Here is a 17,227-nt window from a genome sequence, read left to right on the forward strand (position 1 = left end):
CCAACAGCTGTGTTTGCAGACACTGGAAAGTTGTACATTAAAAACAAAACTCTTCACCACAAACGACTAGTTTTACTTTTATTCCAAACCCAGGCATCTCTGCTTGCTCTGCAGCAATTATGGAAAAGGGTATCATATGTTTAAACTATTTTAAAAGACAAATGACAGAGGAAAGTTTACAAACAACTGTACATGTAAGGGTGTACAAGTGAGGTTTTAAACGTCCCTAAATAAAATACAAGACTCCTCAACGCTCCACATGATTTGATTATGAGGCTAAACTAGTCTGCTATCTGCTCGAGTTTTTTGTATGACTTTAATCCATTTATTTATTTGTATTTTATTTAGTTTTAGTTGTAGAGAAAACACAACTGTGTCAGTATTCTGCAGCACAGATTAGGGACCTAGTGGGTTGAGTCTACATCGTTCTCACATATCATTTAAAGGAGAACTGACACGCCCCTCGGGAGCTAATAACTGCTATCAAACAATGCTATCATGATTCTGACGTCAGGGTGGCGAAAGCTTTCCCCAACGACTTCTATGCGGGCTCGCCGGGCTTGGTGGCCGTGGTAGCATAGCAACTTATGCTACTATTTTGGTGTCACATTTAGCTTGAATACTGGGTGAAAGTCTCATTCAAAAAATTAATTTTTCGCAACATTGTTCAGGTGAACTGTGTGTTTATGCTTGTTCATTGTAATAATCAATATCGCTATGATTATTTTATTTATCGCCGCGTCGCTCCGCATGACAACATACAGTCTAGCCCGTCTCAGATGCAGGCTGCACACACACGGACGGACGGACGGACGGACACACACACACACACACGCAATGGCACGGAATCTGCCTCGGGCGTCTGTAGCTCTCTTCCCCGCTGTCATGCACTATAGCCGTGTGTGTGTGTGCGTACACACATGCCCAGTTCAATGCGGGGACCTGACCAGAGACTATACGTCCGTCCGTCCGTCCGTCCGTGTGTGTGCAGCCTGCATCTGAGACGGGCTAGACTGTATGTTGTCATGCGGAGCGACGCGGCGATAAATAAAATAATCATAGCGATATTGATTATTACAATGAACAAGCATAAACACACAGTTCACCTGAACAATGTTGCGAAAAATTAATTTTTTGAATGAGACTTTCACCCAGTATTCAAGCTAAATGTGACACCAAAATAGTAGCATAAGTTGCTATGCTGTGTGTGTGTACACACATGCCCAGTCCCCCGTAGAGGCTCATGATCTCGTCCGCAAGACTATGCCTCGGCATAGCGATATTTATTATTACAATGAATACAAACATAAACACACTATAGTTCACTTGAACAATGTTGTGGTAACTAACTACGGTATTACAGAGTGAGAGCGAGGGTGTACATGTCAGCCTGCGGCTGAGAGGGGAAAAGAACAGTAGTCGCGCTGCTCTCACAGCGGCCAGACAACAGCAGACCGTCCGTAGTCGCGACTGTCGCGCTGCGGGGCTGAGAGGTCTCAGAGCGGGCAGACAGGGGTGTTGGCGACCGGGGGAACATGGGACTCCAGTCCAAAATTTGCGCTTGTGCTGCAGTTCCCCTAAAAAACCCCACGCCAACCTCAATTGCATTCAAACTAAGCATTTCTGGCGAAAAAATATTTTTTTTCAATTACATTTATAGCCAATATGACGCTAAATGTACCGTCAAAAACGCTAGCCTGACCTATAGCCACTTGTTGCTAGCGCCGTAGCCCCGTTTCAAACTGTTTCAAACTGTTTTCAGTCAGACCACGTGATGTGCTGTACCACCCATATTAATTTCGGGGCATGTCAGCGGACCTTTAAGTTCCACTCCCTCCTCCTCTTAAAACATTCTCTACTCAGAGTTTAGTTCAGTGCATCTGAAACTCGAACCACTACAGAATGGCAGAAGTCGCCCCAGCTCCCGCCGTCTCCCCGGCTAAAGCCGCCAAGAAGAAGGCAGCACCCCGACCCAAGAAGACTGGTCCCAGCGTCGCTGAGCTTGTCGTCAAGGCCGTGTCCGCCTCCAAGGAACGCAAAGGTGTGTCCCTGGCTGCGGTCAAGAAAGCTCTGGCTGCCGACGGCTACGATGTCGAGAAGAACAAGGCCCGCGTCAAGATCGCCGTAAAGAGCCTGGTTGCTAAGGGCACCCTGGTTCAGACCAAAGGTGCCGGAGCATCTGGCTCTTTCAAGATGAGCAAGGAAGCACCGAAGGCAAAGAAACCCGCTAAGAAAGCAGTCAAACCCAAGAAGCCGGCAGCCAAAAAACCCGCGGCGGCAAAGAAATCCCCGAAGAAGGCAGCAGCCAAGAAACCCGCAGCCGCTAAGAAATCTCCAAAGAAGGCAAAGAAGCCTGTAGCTGCAAAGAAGCCTGCCGCTGCAAAGAAGCCTGCCGCTGCAAAGAAACCAGCAGCCAAGAGTCCCAAGAAGGCGACAAAGAGTCCCAAGAAGGTGAAGAAGCCCGTCGCTGCCAAAAAAGCCCCAGCAAAGAAGGTGGCAAAGCCCAAGGCGGCGAAACCCAAGAAGGCAGCCGCCAAGAAGAAGTAAACATCCACACAACCGCCTGTTTTACCCCACAAAGGCTCTTTTAAGAGCCACCCACAACTTCATTTAAAGAAAGTTCCTTTATTTAATATAGTTGCCAAGCAAATATGTTTAGAGGAACAGTTAACCTTCGACAAAACAATGTGATTACTTATGGGGAAACGAACCCGGTCGAAATAAATAATTCAGCTGTTCTATTTGGTATCATGTACCGAATGCAGTGAAGAATAAAATCATACACAGAGTTAGGGCGGCATCAGAGCTCTGTTGCCGTTTCGTTACCGTGTTTTACATTAATCAGACAATATATTATGAATTAATTATAACCTACAATTGAGCGCATAAATCCCAACACCCATAGTCAAGCCGTATGAAACCATGATAAGGTGGAACAGTGCAGCATAAAACAACATGAGCAATTTGTGGCCTAGTCCAAATTGAACGAGAGAACAATTTGTGCATGTATACAAATCCGGGAAAACCGTTATAATATTAAACTTATTTTAATACTGTTCAACTTTGTAAAAGTCTATGTGCGGCTGTGCGCCCCACCAATCACAGAAACGGACGAGAGCGCGGGCTCAGTGTGTATGAACTACCCACCAATCACTACTAGTGGCGCGAGCGGCTCCTCCCAAAGAAGGAGGTTTCTGACCAGAGACCAATCGGAGAAGGTCAGAGCCGATGATATAAAAGGCTGCAGCTTGTGCAATGTCCTTTATTAAAGTACAACTTTACAGAGAGATAAAATGGCAAGAACTAAGCAGACCGCTCGTAAGTCTACCGGTGGCAAAGCGCCCAGGAAACAGCTCGCCACCAAGGCAGCTCGTAAGAGCGCTCCGGCAACCGGTGGTGTGAAGAAGCCTCACCGTTACCGTCCCGGTACAGTGGCTCTGCGGGAGATCCGTCGTTACCAGAAATCCACCGAGCTGCTGATCCGCAAGCTACCCTTCCAGCGCCTGGTGAGGGAGATTGCCCAGGACTTCAAGACCGATCTGCGCTTCCAGAGCTCCGCCGTTATGGCTCTTCAGGAGTCAGCTGAGGCTTATCTGGTCGGTCTGTTTGAAGACACCAATCTGTGCGCCATCCACGCCAAGAGGGTGACCATCATGCCCAAAGACATCCAGCTGGCCCGTCGTATCCGCGGAGAACGTGCTTAAACTATTTGTCCCTGTCTCTACCCCAAAATGGCTCTTTTAAGAGCCACCAACTGTTATTTTAAATGAAATTATTCCTTTATCATGCAAGTTCAACTAACATGACAAAAAGCCACAAACTGCTTTTTGCCCGCCTCTTTCATATTATTTGCTACATTAACTAATGCTGTGAGTGATACTTTAATGAGTTATCCTCCTTTAATAATCAGAAATATATAACTATACAACTAACTAAATGAAACTAAGGCTTAAATGTGATCAACATGCACATTTTTCAATTACTTAGACATTCAGCTCCACCCTGTGGTGGAGAAGTGTCATTTTTTTCTCCATTGTGTTGAATGATGCTTCACACAGAAACCAAATCATCAGATATTCATAGTCCTGGAATGATACTCATCTGTACAAAGCAAGTGTAGAGAGTTTTGGTGTAAATCTAATCTACATAATTATATAACTACAGTTATCCGTTGTGGTCCTTTTGGGGGAAAGGGGACATGGGGAGTAACAAAACAGAATACCAGTTGTATTTTCCCCTGACCCTGTTCCTTTTGGGGGAGGGGGGCAAAAACACAAAAAACCCAACCAATAATCAATACAAACTAGATTTTGTCTTATTTTTTACCTATTCTAATCTAAACGGTCAGTATAGAGTTAAAATATTAGGTCATGTTTATCAGCCAACCATCTTTTTAATGTGCATTTAAAGTTTTCGAAGGAACTGATCAGCTTGAGGCTGGAAGGCAAGTCATTCCACTGAAGTACTGCAGAATATAGGAAAGATGATTTTCCCATATTGCTGTAAAAATGGCAGGGTTTAAAATCAGTAGGGCTACCTCTGGTGTAGTGCTGTACAAAGCAAGTGTAGAGTTTTGGTGGAAATCTACATAACTATCAGTGGCTTCTCAAAGTGGAGGTGGGAGTTGAGCATGTTTCTAGTATTTGTGGGGGTATTCAAAGTGTGCTAAATCAATGTATTGTCTAACTCTAACGCACATGTGCCACAGTCAAATCCAGTCAATGTACCCATGTGTAACTAATTTTCTTATCCTTATTTCTTATTCATACCAACATATATTTGTAAAACAAATGTGACACCAATACATGAGCTAAAATAACTTGGTCTGGTACACAAGGTTGGTGCATGGCGTTCCAAAGACCTTTCTTGCAATAGTGACTGCATTAATATGTGCCAGGTTTTTATCATGTAGTCCAAAAGCTGACAGGCTTCTTTTGTTTAAAGTGGGACATTTGGTATATAGTATTTTTTATTGGCCTAAAATATTGTATACATACATCCGTGAATCCACTTGCTCACCGGCTGCTGGCATTGAGCTTTTTTGTGTGCTTTTGTTTTGCAAAGAAATGCTGCTATTTGTACCAAAATGACCAAAAAAGCTTTATACCCTGTATAACATGTATATAACGATGCAATGTATATCTCTGTTTTCAAAATGCTGTAAGTTATTAGTGCAGCTCAACAGGACCGAAAATTAAGGCCCTTTAGCTTCTCGCCCTCATGCGTCTTACTGGTTTTATTTAGAGCTCAATGATGAGTTAATTATGAAATGTTTTGCAGCATGACACATTGCATCATGAAGTATCTAGGCCTATACCTAGATGTGTGTTTTCTCAATCAAATATACAGATACAATTGATTTTAGATTTATACACGCTTAGTTTTCTGATCACAGTGAGTCATTTGTCCAAAATAAATCAAGTTTTCCCAACAAATGGCATTCTGTCATTGGAATTTGAGATCAACTCCACCATCATGCTTTCCTTGAACAGGAGTGTGTTTACTGCGGTCAGAAAACATTATATTTATAGCAAAATGGATGACATAACAAAAGTATAGTTTATGGTATCGCCTCACCAGGAATGTCTACTAAATTGATTGTGAGTATTGTTGTTATTACAACATAGTTTAGACTATTTTAGAAGAAAAAATGACAGAGGCAACACTGTGCTCTGACTGTAGAAGGGTGATGTTTTGAGGTTATTACTAAAAAGGAGTGAACTGCTTTCATCTTAGATATATTGATGACAGAAAGGCACATGTGTGTTAACTGGTCAGGTATTTGTCGCATTAAATAATCTACACAGTAGTTTGTTATTTACTTGTTCTAATCGAGGAGAAAACACAAGTGGCACAAGAAAGAAGAGGGCGTGTGTGTTGACTCTACATGGTTCTCATGTGGTGTTTAAGACCAGCCCCTTCAGAGCGTTCAGCATCAGTCTGTGAGAGTTTACTTGAGGAACAACAGCAACCTACTAGCTGAGACAATAATGGCAGAAGTCGCACCAGCACCAGCACCAGCACCAGCACCAGCACCAGCTCCCGCAGCCGCCCCGGTTAAAGCCGCCAAGAAGAAGGCAGCACCCAGACCCAAGAAGACCGGTCCCAGCGTCGCTGATCTGGTTGTCAAGGCTGTGTCCGCCTCCAAGGAGCGGAGCGGCGTGTCCCTGGCTGCGGTCAAGAAGGCTCTGACTGCCGGTGGGTACGATGTTGAGAAGAACAAGGCCCGCGTTAAGATCGCCGTCAGGAGCCTGGTCGCTAAAGGCACCCTGAACCAGCTCAAAGGTACCGGTGCGTCCGGCTCTTTCAAAATGAACAAGAGTTCAGAAGCGGTGAAGGTAAAGAAACCTGCTGCTAAGAAAGCAGTTAAAGCAAAGAAGCCTGCTGCAGCCAAGAAACTTGTAGCGGCTAAGAAGCCCAGGAAGGTGTCAGCAAAGAAGCCCTCAAACACAAATAAATCACCCAAAAAGCCAGCCGCAAAGAAAGTAGCTGCTAAAAGCCCGAAGAAGGCCACCAAGAGCCCCAAGAAAGTGGCTAAGAAGCCCGCAGCAGCCAAGAAGGTTGCCAAACCCAAAGCCGCAAAGAAGGCAGCTCCCAAAAAGAAGTAAACTGCCTGCTCTATCTTTATACCCAAAAAAGGCTCTTTTAAGAGCCAACCACATTATTTTATAAGAGTATCCTATCTTTACTTTGTTTACGTAATTATCACTGAATTAATAACCAATTTAAACGTTCTTATTTTGTTATAATGGGCATAAGGATTTACAATTCTGATGCTGACCGAAGCCCGACACACACCGGCTGCGTCCCCCGCGCGGCGCGCACAGCCGCCTCCATTATTTTCAATGAACCTAACGCACACCGGCTCCGTCCGGCGCGCCGATAGAACACAGTTCTATTTTCCAGGCGGCGCCGCGCAGCAACGCGCCGCGTCGCAGACGGTGTGTGGTGGGCTCTATTTATGCTGATGTTCTTCCAAAGTTTTCACCCCTGACACCCCTAATCCACTTTGCCTTGGTTTTTGGTTCAATGTTTTGTCAAAATAATATTTATATTCAGTATATGTATATGCCATTTAAATTGAGAATTATCTCATTGTGCAATTTAAATTGCCTAGTTACAAAAATAAGCAAGACATGAAGTCATGAAATGTAGAAATAAACATGACCCAGTGCAAATGTTCGGAAGGGTAGTGATAATACTTCACATACATATTAATACATTATTATATGATATAGAAGGATAGAGCAGATAGAGTGGGTGGGTATATGTCACATGCTACTTAAAGCATAATGAAAGTTTCACATGTTTGCCATGATGTCAATGGTATGGTCACATATGGTCAATTGCTCAATACCGACAGCCGGTCAGCAAGTAGATTCATGAAGACCAATACAAAAAAATATATATACCACATTTCCCACCCACAACCAATGCGATAAAGGCATAAAGCTACAGTAGTTTTGTTTGTGTGTGCGCGTGTGTGTGTTGTGGGGGGCGGAGTTAATAACGCCCACGCAGCCCACAGCTCGCTCTGCATGTCCTCCCTTACGTCCTCAGAACACACATAAAAGGGCACGGCGCTGAGCTATCAATTCACTCTATTTTCTAACTGCAACTACAGCTGAACTCAAAAAATGTCAGGCCGAGGAAAAGGAGGCAAGGGACTTGGAAAGGGAGGCGCCAAGCGCCATCGCAAGGTGCTGCGCGATAACATCCAGGGAATCACAAAGCCCGCTATCCGCCGTTTGGCTCGCCGTGGCGGTGTGAAGCGTATCTCCGGTCTGATTTACGAGGAGACCCGCGGTGTCCTCAAGGTGTTCCTTGAGAACGTGATCCGTGACGCCGTTACATACACCGAGCATGCCAAGAGAAAGACCGTGACCGCCATGGATGTTGTCTATGCGCTGAAGAGACAGGGACGCACCCTGTACGGCTTCGGAGGTTAATGATGCTGACTTGATCTACCAACAACCCAAAGGCTCTTTTAAGAGCCACCCACTCCTTCTTTAAAGAGTTTATTCAGACTTATCTTTTATTAATCTAATTTGTCTAGCTATATATTAGTCTAACTACTCTCCATGTGGCAGTTAAGGTCTGTTTATAAAGGAATTGCGCCATCAAGTCTATTAAAGGACCACTTTTCACCTTCCCCCCCCCCCCCCCCTACTCGGTCTGTCTCATAGGACGGCTGTGGGCAGTTTAGAAACTGTCTTCCAGTGACATCATTAGACTATTTTACAAAAATGTTTAGATTTTCATTATCGTGAGAACGATGGCTTCCATTTTCGCATTGCAACTTTTCAGGACTAGAAAGCCTGTATTTTATATTTGCTTGTATTCCCCATCGATGTCACTGGAAGACGGTTTCTGAACTGCCCACAGCCCTCCTATGTGACAGACCGAGTAGAAAACAATTGTGCCATTTTATCATGATTACTAGTGAGGACCTATTATATGAAGATAGGTTGTCAATTGGCTCTAAACTATGGAGATGGTGAAACTATGGCTCATGGCCAGCCTGATCTGTTGTTGTAGTAGTAACGACCCAGAACACTCAAACAAAAGGGGCTGATGACCCCACTCTCACTAGCTACACACTTTACCTCCACCTCTCTGTCTAGCCACGAAAAGTACAGGTAAAAATCTCTATCTCTCTGTCTCTGTTTAATAGTACCTTAGAGAATATATGAATATATATATATACTCAACTCATATATACTCTAAGAATAGTACAGGTAAAAATCTCCCTCTGTTTAAAAGCACAGGTAAAAATCTCTCTCTCTGCTCTCTGCCTCTGTTGCTGGGCTTTGGGGGTTGGTCATTGATTATAGGTTCAAGTTGAACAAGCAGCCCCTGTAAAGGACCGCTGACCCTTTCCAGTTTAGATTTGATTTGTGTTATTTTGTGAAATAACCACTTCTCCCCATTTTAAGTACAAAACACTGCTTTTAACAATTTTGATACGCAAATAAATTGTATTTTGTAAAACTATTGTTAAGCGTGTACCATACTTTTGTATCCTGTCCAATCTATTTATTTAGATTGGAAAACATTTAAGAAATAAATAAATAATCATCACAAATGACATTCCGGCCAATCACATTTTGCGTCCTCACCTTTGTTTATCTAAAAGCTGGGCATCTACAAGCTGACAATGCAACACATTGAAGCAAATTGGGCTATTTAGGCAGTTTTTGTACAGGGAAATCAGAGCAGAACAAGCAGCCTACAGAGATAAGATTGGTTAACATGTCATCAACGCCAATCGCAGCCAGACTACATGCAGTAGGTCCGATCGGCCTGATAAGATCGGCATAATAAGTAACCTACTGGGAATTATCTGTTGATTTTCAGAGCCAACTCAGTTCAACTTTCCACATATCAATATATGAAGTGCTTAATAATACACACAGACCTCTGATTGAGTGTAATAGTTGGAGCCACAAACTGTTTTGAATAAACAGACTAGGAATGGGAAGAGCACACACACACACACACATGCACGTACGTACGCACACACTCACACAAGCCCGTTTGCCACTGCCAGCTCTCTATTTTGGCTTTATAAGCACAGAAGAGCAGAATTATTGCGAAGCAGTGAGCACTTACTATGAGACCTAGCAGATCATGTCTGTCTGTCTGTGTGTCTGTCTGTGTGTCTGTCCCGCTATCCAAATATGGAGTGTGTTGCATCAGCAATCACTCAGCTCCATATATGGGCACAAAAGGGGCCAGGTCCACTCAGCTCCATATATGGGCACAAAAGGGGCACCATATAAGGAGTCCCCAAAGCAGCTATACGTCCAAAACCCAAATATGTATGAGCTGCGTTCGCTTCCCGCGTTTGCGCGTCGTTATCAATTAATAACAATTCATTCAATCATTATGATATAATATAATTGTAATAGATAAATAAATAAAAAGATAGATCAGGGGGAAATGTGGAAAACATAATAGCCTAATACCCAAAATATCTGTACATTCTTAATTTACTCTAAATGTATATTATCCCCTCACCATGTTGCACGAGCGGGAAAACAGTATGCAGGAACAAAAACAAGGCACCCTCTTTGTGCCAGGATCAGATCAGCCAATCATATAGTGTTAGTCGCACACTTCATTTGCATAGGCGTGCTATAAATACTGGTGCAACGCCGACCACAGATCACTTCTTCTCTTCGTTCCACTGAGAAAGAAACATGCCTGAAGTAGCAAAGCCAGCGCCCAAGAAGGGCTCCAAGAAGGGTGCCGTCACCAAGACCGCCACGAAGGGCGGCAAGAAGCGCAGAAAGGGCAGGAAGGAGAGCTACGCCATCTACATATACAAGGTCCTGAAGCAGGTCCACCCCGACACCGGTGTCTCTTCCAAGGCCATGGGCATCATGAACTCCTTCGTCAACGACATCTTCGAGCGCATCGCCGGTGAAGCCTCCAAACTGGCTAACTACAACAAGCGCCGCACCATCTCATCCAGGGAGATTCAGACCGCCGTTCGCCTGCTGCTCCCCGGTGAGCTGGCCAAGCACGCTGTGTCTGAAGGCACCAAGGCTGTGACCAAGTACACCAGCTCCAAGTAAACTGTTCTGTCTGCTCTAAACACAACGGTCCTTTTAAGGACCACCCATCTTTTCCAAGAAAGGGTTTATCCAAATACTATGAAAATGGCGTTTACAGACTCTGCTTATGCAGTTAGTCCAGGTCAGTCATCTGACGCTGATCTTAATAACAATGCTAACACTAGGTATGTAATTTGTTAATTTATTACTGTGCATTAATTAATAAGCAACACTTAATGCTGTAAATGTTTTGCTCATTATGAATTTGAAATGATCAGTTTGTCATAATGTAGATTTCATATTTGCTCCAAATTGTGCTGGCCAAGCACGTAGTGTCTGAAGACACCAGCTGGAAATTGCATAGTTTGCTATTAAAAACACAACGGTCCATCCACATACGTATATAATGAACATGGCCATTACAATGCATGTCGGCTAAACCTCTACCAGATAGTCCAAGTCTGACATTAATGTGAATACATAGTGCTCAGACATGTGTAGATACATAGAAAGTATTGTGGTTAGATGCTGATAGAAATTTACTAGATATCATGAAAGCATTACACTAACAGCATACATGGATACATTTAGGACCTCATGTAGAATAGAGCGGGAAAATAATGCCAATTAACCACCACGAAGCAGTGGGTTCATTTCACTAATTTTCCATTCCAACTGAAGAAATTAAGCAATAACGCTTATGATTGCAGACATGGACAGACTGGATGAATAGAAAGTTAAGCATTTAGAATATTGGAAATTCCTCTTATGCAGAAAAAGTGGGTGGCTCTTAAAAGAGCCTTTGTGGGAGATTGTTCAGTCGAGTTAAGTAGATTTATTTTTTAGCGGCTTTCTCAGTCTTCTTGGGGAGCAGAACAGCCTGGATGTTGGGAAGGACACCGCCCTGAGCGATAGTCACTCCACCCAGCAGTTTGTTGAGCTCCTCGTCGTTGCGGACGGCCAGCTGAAGGTGACGGGGGATGATACGACTCTTCTTGTTGTCGCGGGCAGCGTTTCCAGCCAACTCCAGGATCTCAGCGGTCAGATATTCGAGGACAGCCGCCAGATAGACCGGGGCGCCGGCACCGACCCTCTGGGCATAGTTGCCTTTACGCAGCAGCCTGTGGACACGACCCACGGGGAACTGGAGTCCGGCACGGGATGAGCGGGTCTTGGCCTTCTGCCTCACCTTTCCTCCGGTTTTCCCTCGACCGCTCATTTTGTAGGTTAAGTTGTAGAGTAATAACAGCTCGAAGAAATGTGATGAAACACAGGCGTGCGAGATCTTTTATAATGTTCAGCTTAGTAAAGTATAGTGTGGGGCTGTGCGCCCCACCAATCATAGAGACGGATGAGAGCGCGGGCTGAGTGTGTATGAGTTTCACTGCTAGTGGTGTGATCGGTTCCTCCCATTCTAAACTCTGACTCCTCCCAAAGAGGGAGGTTCCAGACCACACATCTTCAACAGCACTGAAAACTGTGCCTCTCAGAGCTACAAGTTAAGTTACACGTCAGTACAACTGCTTTACACTTTTTTCCCCAATTGATTGCCTTGTTGCAAGTATGCGTATCCGAGGCCCGAGCACTGTTATTACAATATATTATATTGCCATGCTTTCAGGCTCTGGAACAGTTGGCCAGTTGCTTAATATAGTACTTGGATAAACTCCTTCTTGGAAAAGATGAGTGGTCCTTAAAAGGACCATTGTGTTTAGAGCAGACAGAACCGTTTACTTGGAGCTGGTGTTTGATTGATTGAATGATTACAACAGGGTCCAGCATTTCCAGTCTGATAGAGGTAGTCACAACTCACAAAGCTCTCACGCCTCTTGGTTCAACCATTCCACATAGAAATCAGGCATTTAATGTACCACTATATGTCCAAAAGTAAATAACAAACAAGCAAATAGGCCTCCAAAGCAATGAGAACTTCTTAAAGGACCGCTTCACCACTTTTTAACCTATCATCATATAATTTGTCCTAACTAATGTTCATGATAAAATAGTAAAAATACAACAATTTATTTCTACTCAGTCTGTCTCATTGGACGGCAGTGGGCAGTTCAAAAACCCGTCCACCAGTGACATCAGATCATAGGCAGATTTTTCAAATATATTTAGATTTGTATTATGATGGGTTGAAAAGTGATACTATGACCATACTCATAGGTTTTCTACTGTAGAAAAAGTTGACATTTATACTTTTAAGATTGAATGAACAATTCCCTCAAACCAGGTTCTGTGTAGCCTACAAAGTCATCTTTATTTGAAAAGTAATACTGTAATTAATACATTGTAAACTTTAAAACCAAACAAAACAATGTGCCTCATGTTTATGGTTTATTATTATGCCTTGCTCATTAAATTGTTATCTGGTGACATCTAGTGACCATTTGTAGACTGAATGAATGAAGGCGATGCAAAGTGCTTTACAGTTTACACAATATGAATGGACACTTACGTTTTAGGGCAGGGATACTCAAATAGATTTACCTGTGGGCCACATTACAAAAATGGCAAGGGGCCAGGGGCCAGTAGATAAAATTACGACATTAATGAATAATGATACTTGATAACTTCTCTCTTTCAATTGCTTTATTTTCGCAAAATGTATCAAAGTACAATGTGCATGCACACAATATGTAAATAAATAAATGTGTTACATTTTCTTGCATAAACACAAAGAGCTGTTTCCATAACTGCACAAATTATTGCACATAACATGAGTAGCTGTTATAATAACATAATAACATAACATGAGTAGCTCTTTGCCTGCCTGCCTGCCTGTCTGTCTGTCCATGAGTAGTTATTTGTCTGTCTGTCAATGAGTAGCTGTCTTACTGTCTGCCTGTCTATGAGTAGCTGTCTGCCTGCCTGTCTATGAGTAGCTGTCTGTCTGTCTGCCTGCCTGCCTGTCCAATTGTCCATGAGTAGCTGTCTGTCTGCCTGTCTGAGTAGCTGTCTGCCTGCCTGCCTAATTGTCCATGAGTAGCTGTCTGTCTGCCTGTCTATGAGTAGCTGTCTGCCTGCCTGCCTAATTGTCCATGAGTAGCTGTCTGTCTGCCTATCTATGAGTATCTGTCTGCCTTCCTGCCCAATTGTCTATGAGTAGCTGTCTGTCTGTCTATGAGTAGCTGTCTGCCTTCCTGCCTGTCCAATTGTCCATGAGTAGCTGTCTGCCTACCTGTCCAATTCTCCATGAGTAGCTGTCTGTCTGCCTGTCTATGAGTAGCTGTCTGACTGCCTGCCTGTCCAATTCTCCATGAGTAGCTGTCTGTCTGTCTGCCTGTCTATGAGTAGCTGTCTGCCTGCCTGCCAGCCAGCAAGTTTGTTAACAGAAAATAAATTGTTATGGCTGAGTAAAATAAAATACAACTAGAACTGCACTCTGCCGAGTGCATACTTGCTTGTTGCAGAGCGCGCAAGTACTTTCGACCGCTGGAAACTATCACATCTCAGTATCTCTGTGAAGGAACGTTTGAAATGTATAATCATTACGTGTAACTATTTGCTACCTAACTACTTTTTTACAGAAAAATGAATCATTGATATGTGATGAAAAAAAAGGTATATAAACTGGTATATAAACTAAAATATATTATACAGTATAATTATTGTATTACTTATTGTAAATTGTCAATTGTTTTAAATGTATTTCATTTTGTACTATAGTGATATTAATACTAAATCATGATCAGAGTAATATGTGTCTCTAACTTCCATTTCTGTAATAATACTTTCAAATTTGTTGAAATATACATGATCTAAAATACTTCCGAAATCTGTAGTTGGATTTGTATCTCAGTGATGACGTAAGAGAAATGGTCATCTGTGTAATCTGGTCCCACCAGATACCACATTACGTCATCGTTGAGAGCTGGGACCAGAGTACACGGTGTGTATATGTATGACTAGCTCTCAGTGATGACGTAAGAGATATGGTCATCTGTGTAGTCTGGTCCCAGCAGACCAGGCACAGATTTACAAATTACAAATCACATTACAACTACATACAGAGTATGTAGTTGTAATTTGATTAGCAGTATACTGTGGTTACTTGGTTCCAAAAAGTGAAGCCAAGTTTCTTTCAACCGTAAGTCTGTGCCTGGTTTGCTGGGACCAGTTACAACATTACGTCATCGTTGAGAACTGGGACCAGAGTACATGGTGTGTATATGACGTAATGTTGTAACTTGTAACTAGTCCCAGCAAACCAGGCACAGACTTACGGTTGAAGAAAACTTGGCTTCACTTCGAAGAGACCAAGCGAAATGATTACTTGCGCGCTCTGCTTGCGCAAGTAATAAACACAATTTGCCTGAAAATAGATTACCCAGCTATGACCTTTTTCATGAATAGTAGTGATATGGCTGACTGAGTAAAAAAAAACAATCTACCTGAAAATAGATAGCTATAAGTGAAGAGCAATTTCCGCAATTACCATTTCCACAATTTCCGCAATTTCCATTTCCGCAAATTCCGCAATTTCCATTTCCGCAATTTCCTCAATTTCCATTTCCGCAATTTCCGCAATTTCCATTTCCGCATTTCCGCAATTTCCGCAATTTCCATTTCCGCAATTTCCGCAATTACAATTTCCGCAATTTCCATTTCCGCAATTTCCACAATTTCCATTTCCATTTCCAACTATTAATGGCAGCTGGGTTTCATCATTCAAATAAAATAGAATTCTGTCCGTTTAGCTATAAAATTATGTCAGGGAATAGGGATAGAGTATATGTCTTTCATTTGCATTGCATCTCCCCCCCGTTCGTTCGAGTAATAGTACAACTCTAATAGATTTACTTATAATAATGTAATTAAAGATAACTTCATTCAGATTTATATATTTTTATTTCATTTTCCAGATTTTTTTTTCTTCTTTTTTTTAGATTTTCATTGGTGGGCCAGTCATAATGGTCCCGCGGGCCTGAGGTTGAGTATCACTGTTTTAGGGTATAGTAGGGCTGATTTAATGTTTAATGGGGGGGGACGGGGGGGGGGACCTAGGGAGACCCTTCCCTTTATTGATCCCAAGAATATCTACCTTAAAGCAGCTTCAAGTCCACTGAAACAATGGCAGTGTGCCAATCTCCAGTTCTTTCCATGCATGTTCAATGGCACATTTCACTCATTCAGAAACTTGTCCAGTCGGTCGAGTTCCATCTTCGTCCTTTTTTTGTGTGTTTTGTGTTTCAACAATGTTGCAACTTCCGGGCCACCGATTGGCCGGTGCCCGGATCGTGCAGGCTACCATTGGCTGGTTCCAACTGGGGTTCCAACCCAGGAGCCAATGGGGGCATGGTCCCGCCCCTACCTCTCAGTAATTCCAAAACAGCACGGCGGCGGAAATCTTGTTACAGTGTGCGGTGGATGGAGGTATTCATAATTTTAATAAATCGTACAAGGTGTTTGGAAAATATTTAAAGGCAGCAGGGCTTTCTCCAGGGCCAATAAGGGAACGATTTTAATTTGGAACATTTCTGTCCATTTTTGGCTTAGTTATGGACATGTATCTGTTAGCTAGCTGCTGGATGATGATGATGATGATGGGTTCTTAATATTATGTGTGAATATTTCATATTTTTTTATTAAATCGTACAAGGCGTTTGGAAAATATTTAAAGGCAGCAGGGCTTTCTCCAGGGGCCAATAAGGGAACGATTTTAATTTGGAACATTTCTGTCCATTTTTGGCTTAGTTATGGACATGTATAGTATCTGTTAGCATGTTAGCTAGCTGCTGGATGATGATGATGATGATGGGTTCTTCTTATTATGTGTGAATATTTCATATTTTTTTATTAAATCGTACAAGGCGTTTGGAAATTAGTGAAAGGCACCGTGGCGTCAACCAGGTCTCACCAAGGAATCGACTTTAATTTGGAACATTTTTGGTTAATTTTGGCATAGACATGGACATTGCAGCATATGTTAGCATTAGCTGCAATGGGTTCTTCTCATTATTGCGAACGCAGTGATTGCGAAGCAGTGAGCACTTACTATGAGACCTAGCAGATCATGTCTGTCTGTCTGTCTGTGTGTGTGTCTGTCCCGCTATCCAAATATGGAGTGTGTTGCATCAGCAATCACTCAGCTCCATATATGGCCACAAAAGGGGCCAGGTCCACTCAGCTCCATATATGGGCACAAAATGTGAAAATTATGTAATATGAGCCAGATTGTAGATTGGCTATTTTAGTATTTTTCTTGTTTTATTTATTTAACTGTCTAGGCCTATTCACATGCAATGAACTCAAGTGTCACAAAGCAAAGCAACACGAAAAGCGATGGTAATAGTACTATTAGCCAGCTTCTGCTGACCTATATGGGGTGCGAGGCCCTGCATTGCTCAATAACCTGCTTTGATGACACTTTTGTCCTTTTGTATGTTTAAATCAAATGTCAAATTATAGTTCAAAGACACCAAGAAGATAGTCTGTGATTACAATATCAATTTAAAATGTATTACCCATTTCTTGTTTCCTGTTTTCCACTTCATGATAAATGCTTTTATGTGATGTATTCCCATGCTTTTGTTCTTGCTTAATGTAAGTCGCTCTGGATTAAGAGCGTCTGCTAAATGCCTAAATTGTAAAATTGTAAATTGTCCCCTTGCGTGCAGGGTCCGGCCCATTCCTCTCTGTTATGTCATATGACGAGCATTTAA

The 17,227-nt window shown here is 42.7% G+C and overlaps 6 protein-coding genes across 6 annotated transcripts in view; 5 read left to right on the forward strand and 1 right to left on the reverse strand.

Annotated features, from left to right (window-relative positions):
* LOC308324708 (uncharacterized protein) overlaps nucleotides 1-2,547 on the forward strand; it is a gene marked incomplete at both ends in the record, with an annotated part of 50,072 nt that extends 47,525 nt beyond the window's left edge. Inside the window, one exon of the mRNA XM_080776949.1 lies at nucleotides 2,368-2,547. Coding sequence (XP_080633075.1) covers nucleotides 2,368-2,547 — 180 coding nt within the window. The remainder of the gene's footprint in view (nucleotides 1-2,367) is intronic.
* Nucleotides 2,548-3,293: 746 nt separating this feature from the next.
* On the forward strand, nucleotides 3,294-3,704 carry LOC308324715 (histone H3.2; the record flags this gene model as incomplete). The annotated part of the gene is made up of 1 exon (XM_080776956.1): nucleotides 3,294-3,704. The coding sequence occupies one exon, from the start codon at nucleotides 3,294-3,296 to the stop codon at nucleotides 3,702-3,704; it is 411 nt and encodes a 136-aa protein (XP_080633082.1).
* A 2,286-nt stretch (nucleotides 3,705-5,990) lies between these two features.
* On the forward strand, nucleotides 5,991-6,608 carry LOC308324711 (histone H1-like; the record flags this gene model as incomplete). Its single annotated transcript, XM_080776952.1, has 1 exon — nucleotides 5,991-6,608. The coding sequence occupies one exon, from the start codon at nucleotides 5,991-5,993 to the stop codon at nucleotides 6,606-6,608; it is 618 nt and encodes a 205-aa protein (XP_080633078.1).
* A 1,029-nt stretch (nucleotides 6,609-7,637) lies between these two features.
* LOC308324242 (histone H4) lies at nucleotides 7,638-7,949 on the forward strand (the record flags this gene model as incomplete). Its single annotated transcript, XM_080776239.1, has 1 exon — nucleotides 7,638-7,949. The coding sequence occupies one exon, from the start codon at nucleotides 7,638-7,640 to the stop codon at nucleotides 7,947-7,949; it is 312 nt and encodes a 103-aa protein (XP_080632365.1).
* Nucleotides 7,950-10,195: 2,246 nt separating this feature from the next.
* LOC308323719 (histone H2B 1/2-like) lies at nucleotides 10,196-10,764 on the forward strand. The gene has a single exon (XM_080775510.1). The coding sequence runs from the start codon at nucleotides 10,203-10,205 to the stop codon at nucleotides 10,578-10,580; it is 378 nt and encodes a 125-aa protein (XP_080631636.1). The 5' UTR covers nucleotides 10,196-10,202; the 3' UTR covers nucleotides 10,581-10,764.
* A 630-nt stretch (nucleotides 10,765-11,394) lies between these two features.
* On the reverse strand, nucleotides 11,395-11,778 carry LOC308323840 (histone H2A-like; the record flags this gene model as incomplete). Its single annotated transcript, XM_080775692.1, has 1 exon — nucleotides 11,395-11,778. The coding sequence occupies one exon, from the start codon at nucleotides 11,776-11,778 to the stop codon at nucleotides 11,395-11,397; it is 384 nt and encodes a 127-aa protein (XP_080631818.1).
* Between the last annotated feature and the right edge of the window lie 5,449 nt (nucleotides 11,779-17,227).

The sequence above is a fragment of the Protomyctophum bolini genome (assembly GCF_963924005.1).
Source record: "Protomyctophum bolini genome assembly, chromosome: 11".
Taxonomy (NCBI): domain Eukaryota; kingdom Metazoa; phylum Chordata; class Actinopteri; order Myctophiformes; family Myctophidae; genus Protomyctophum; species Protomyctophum bolini.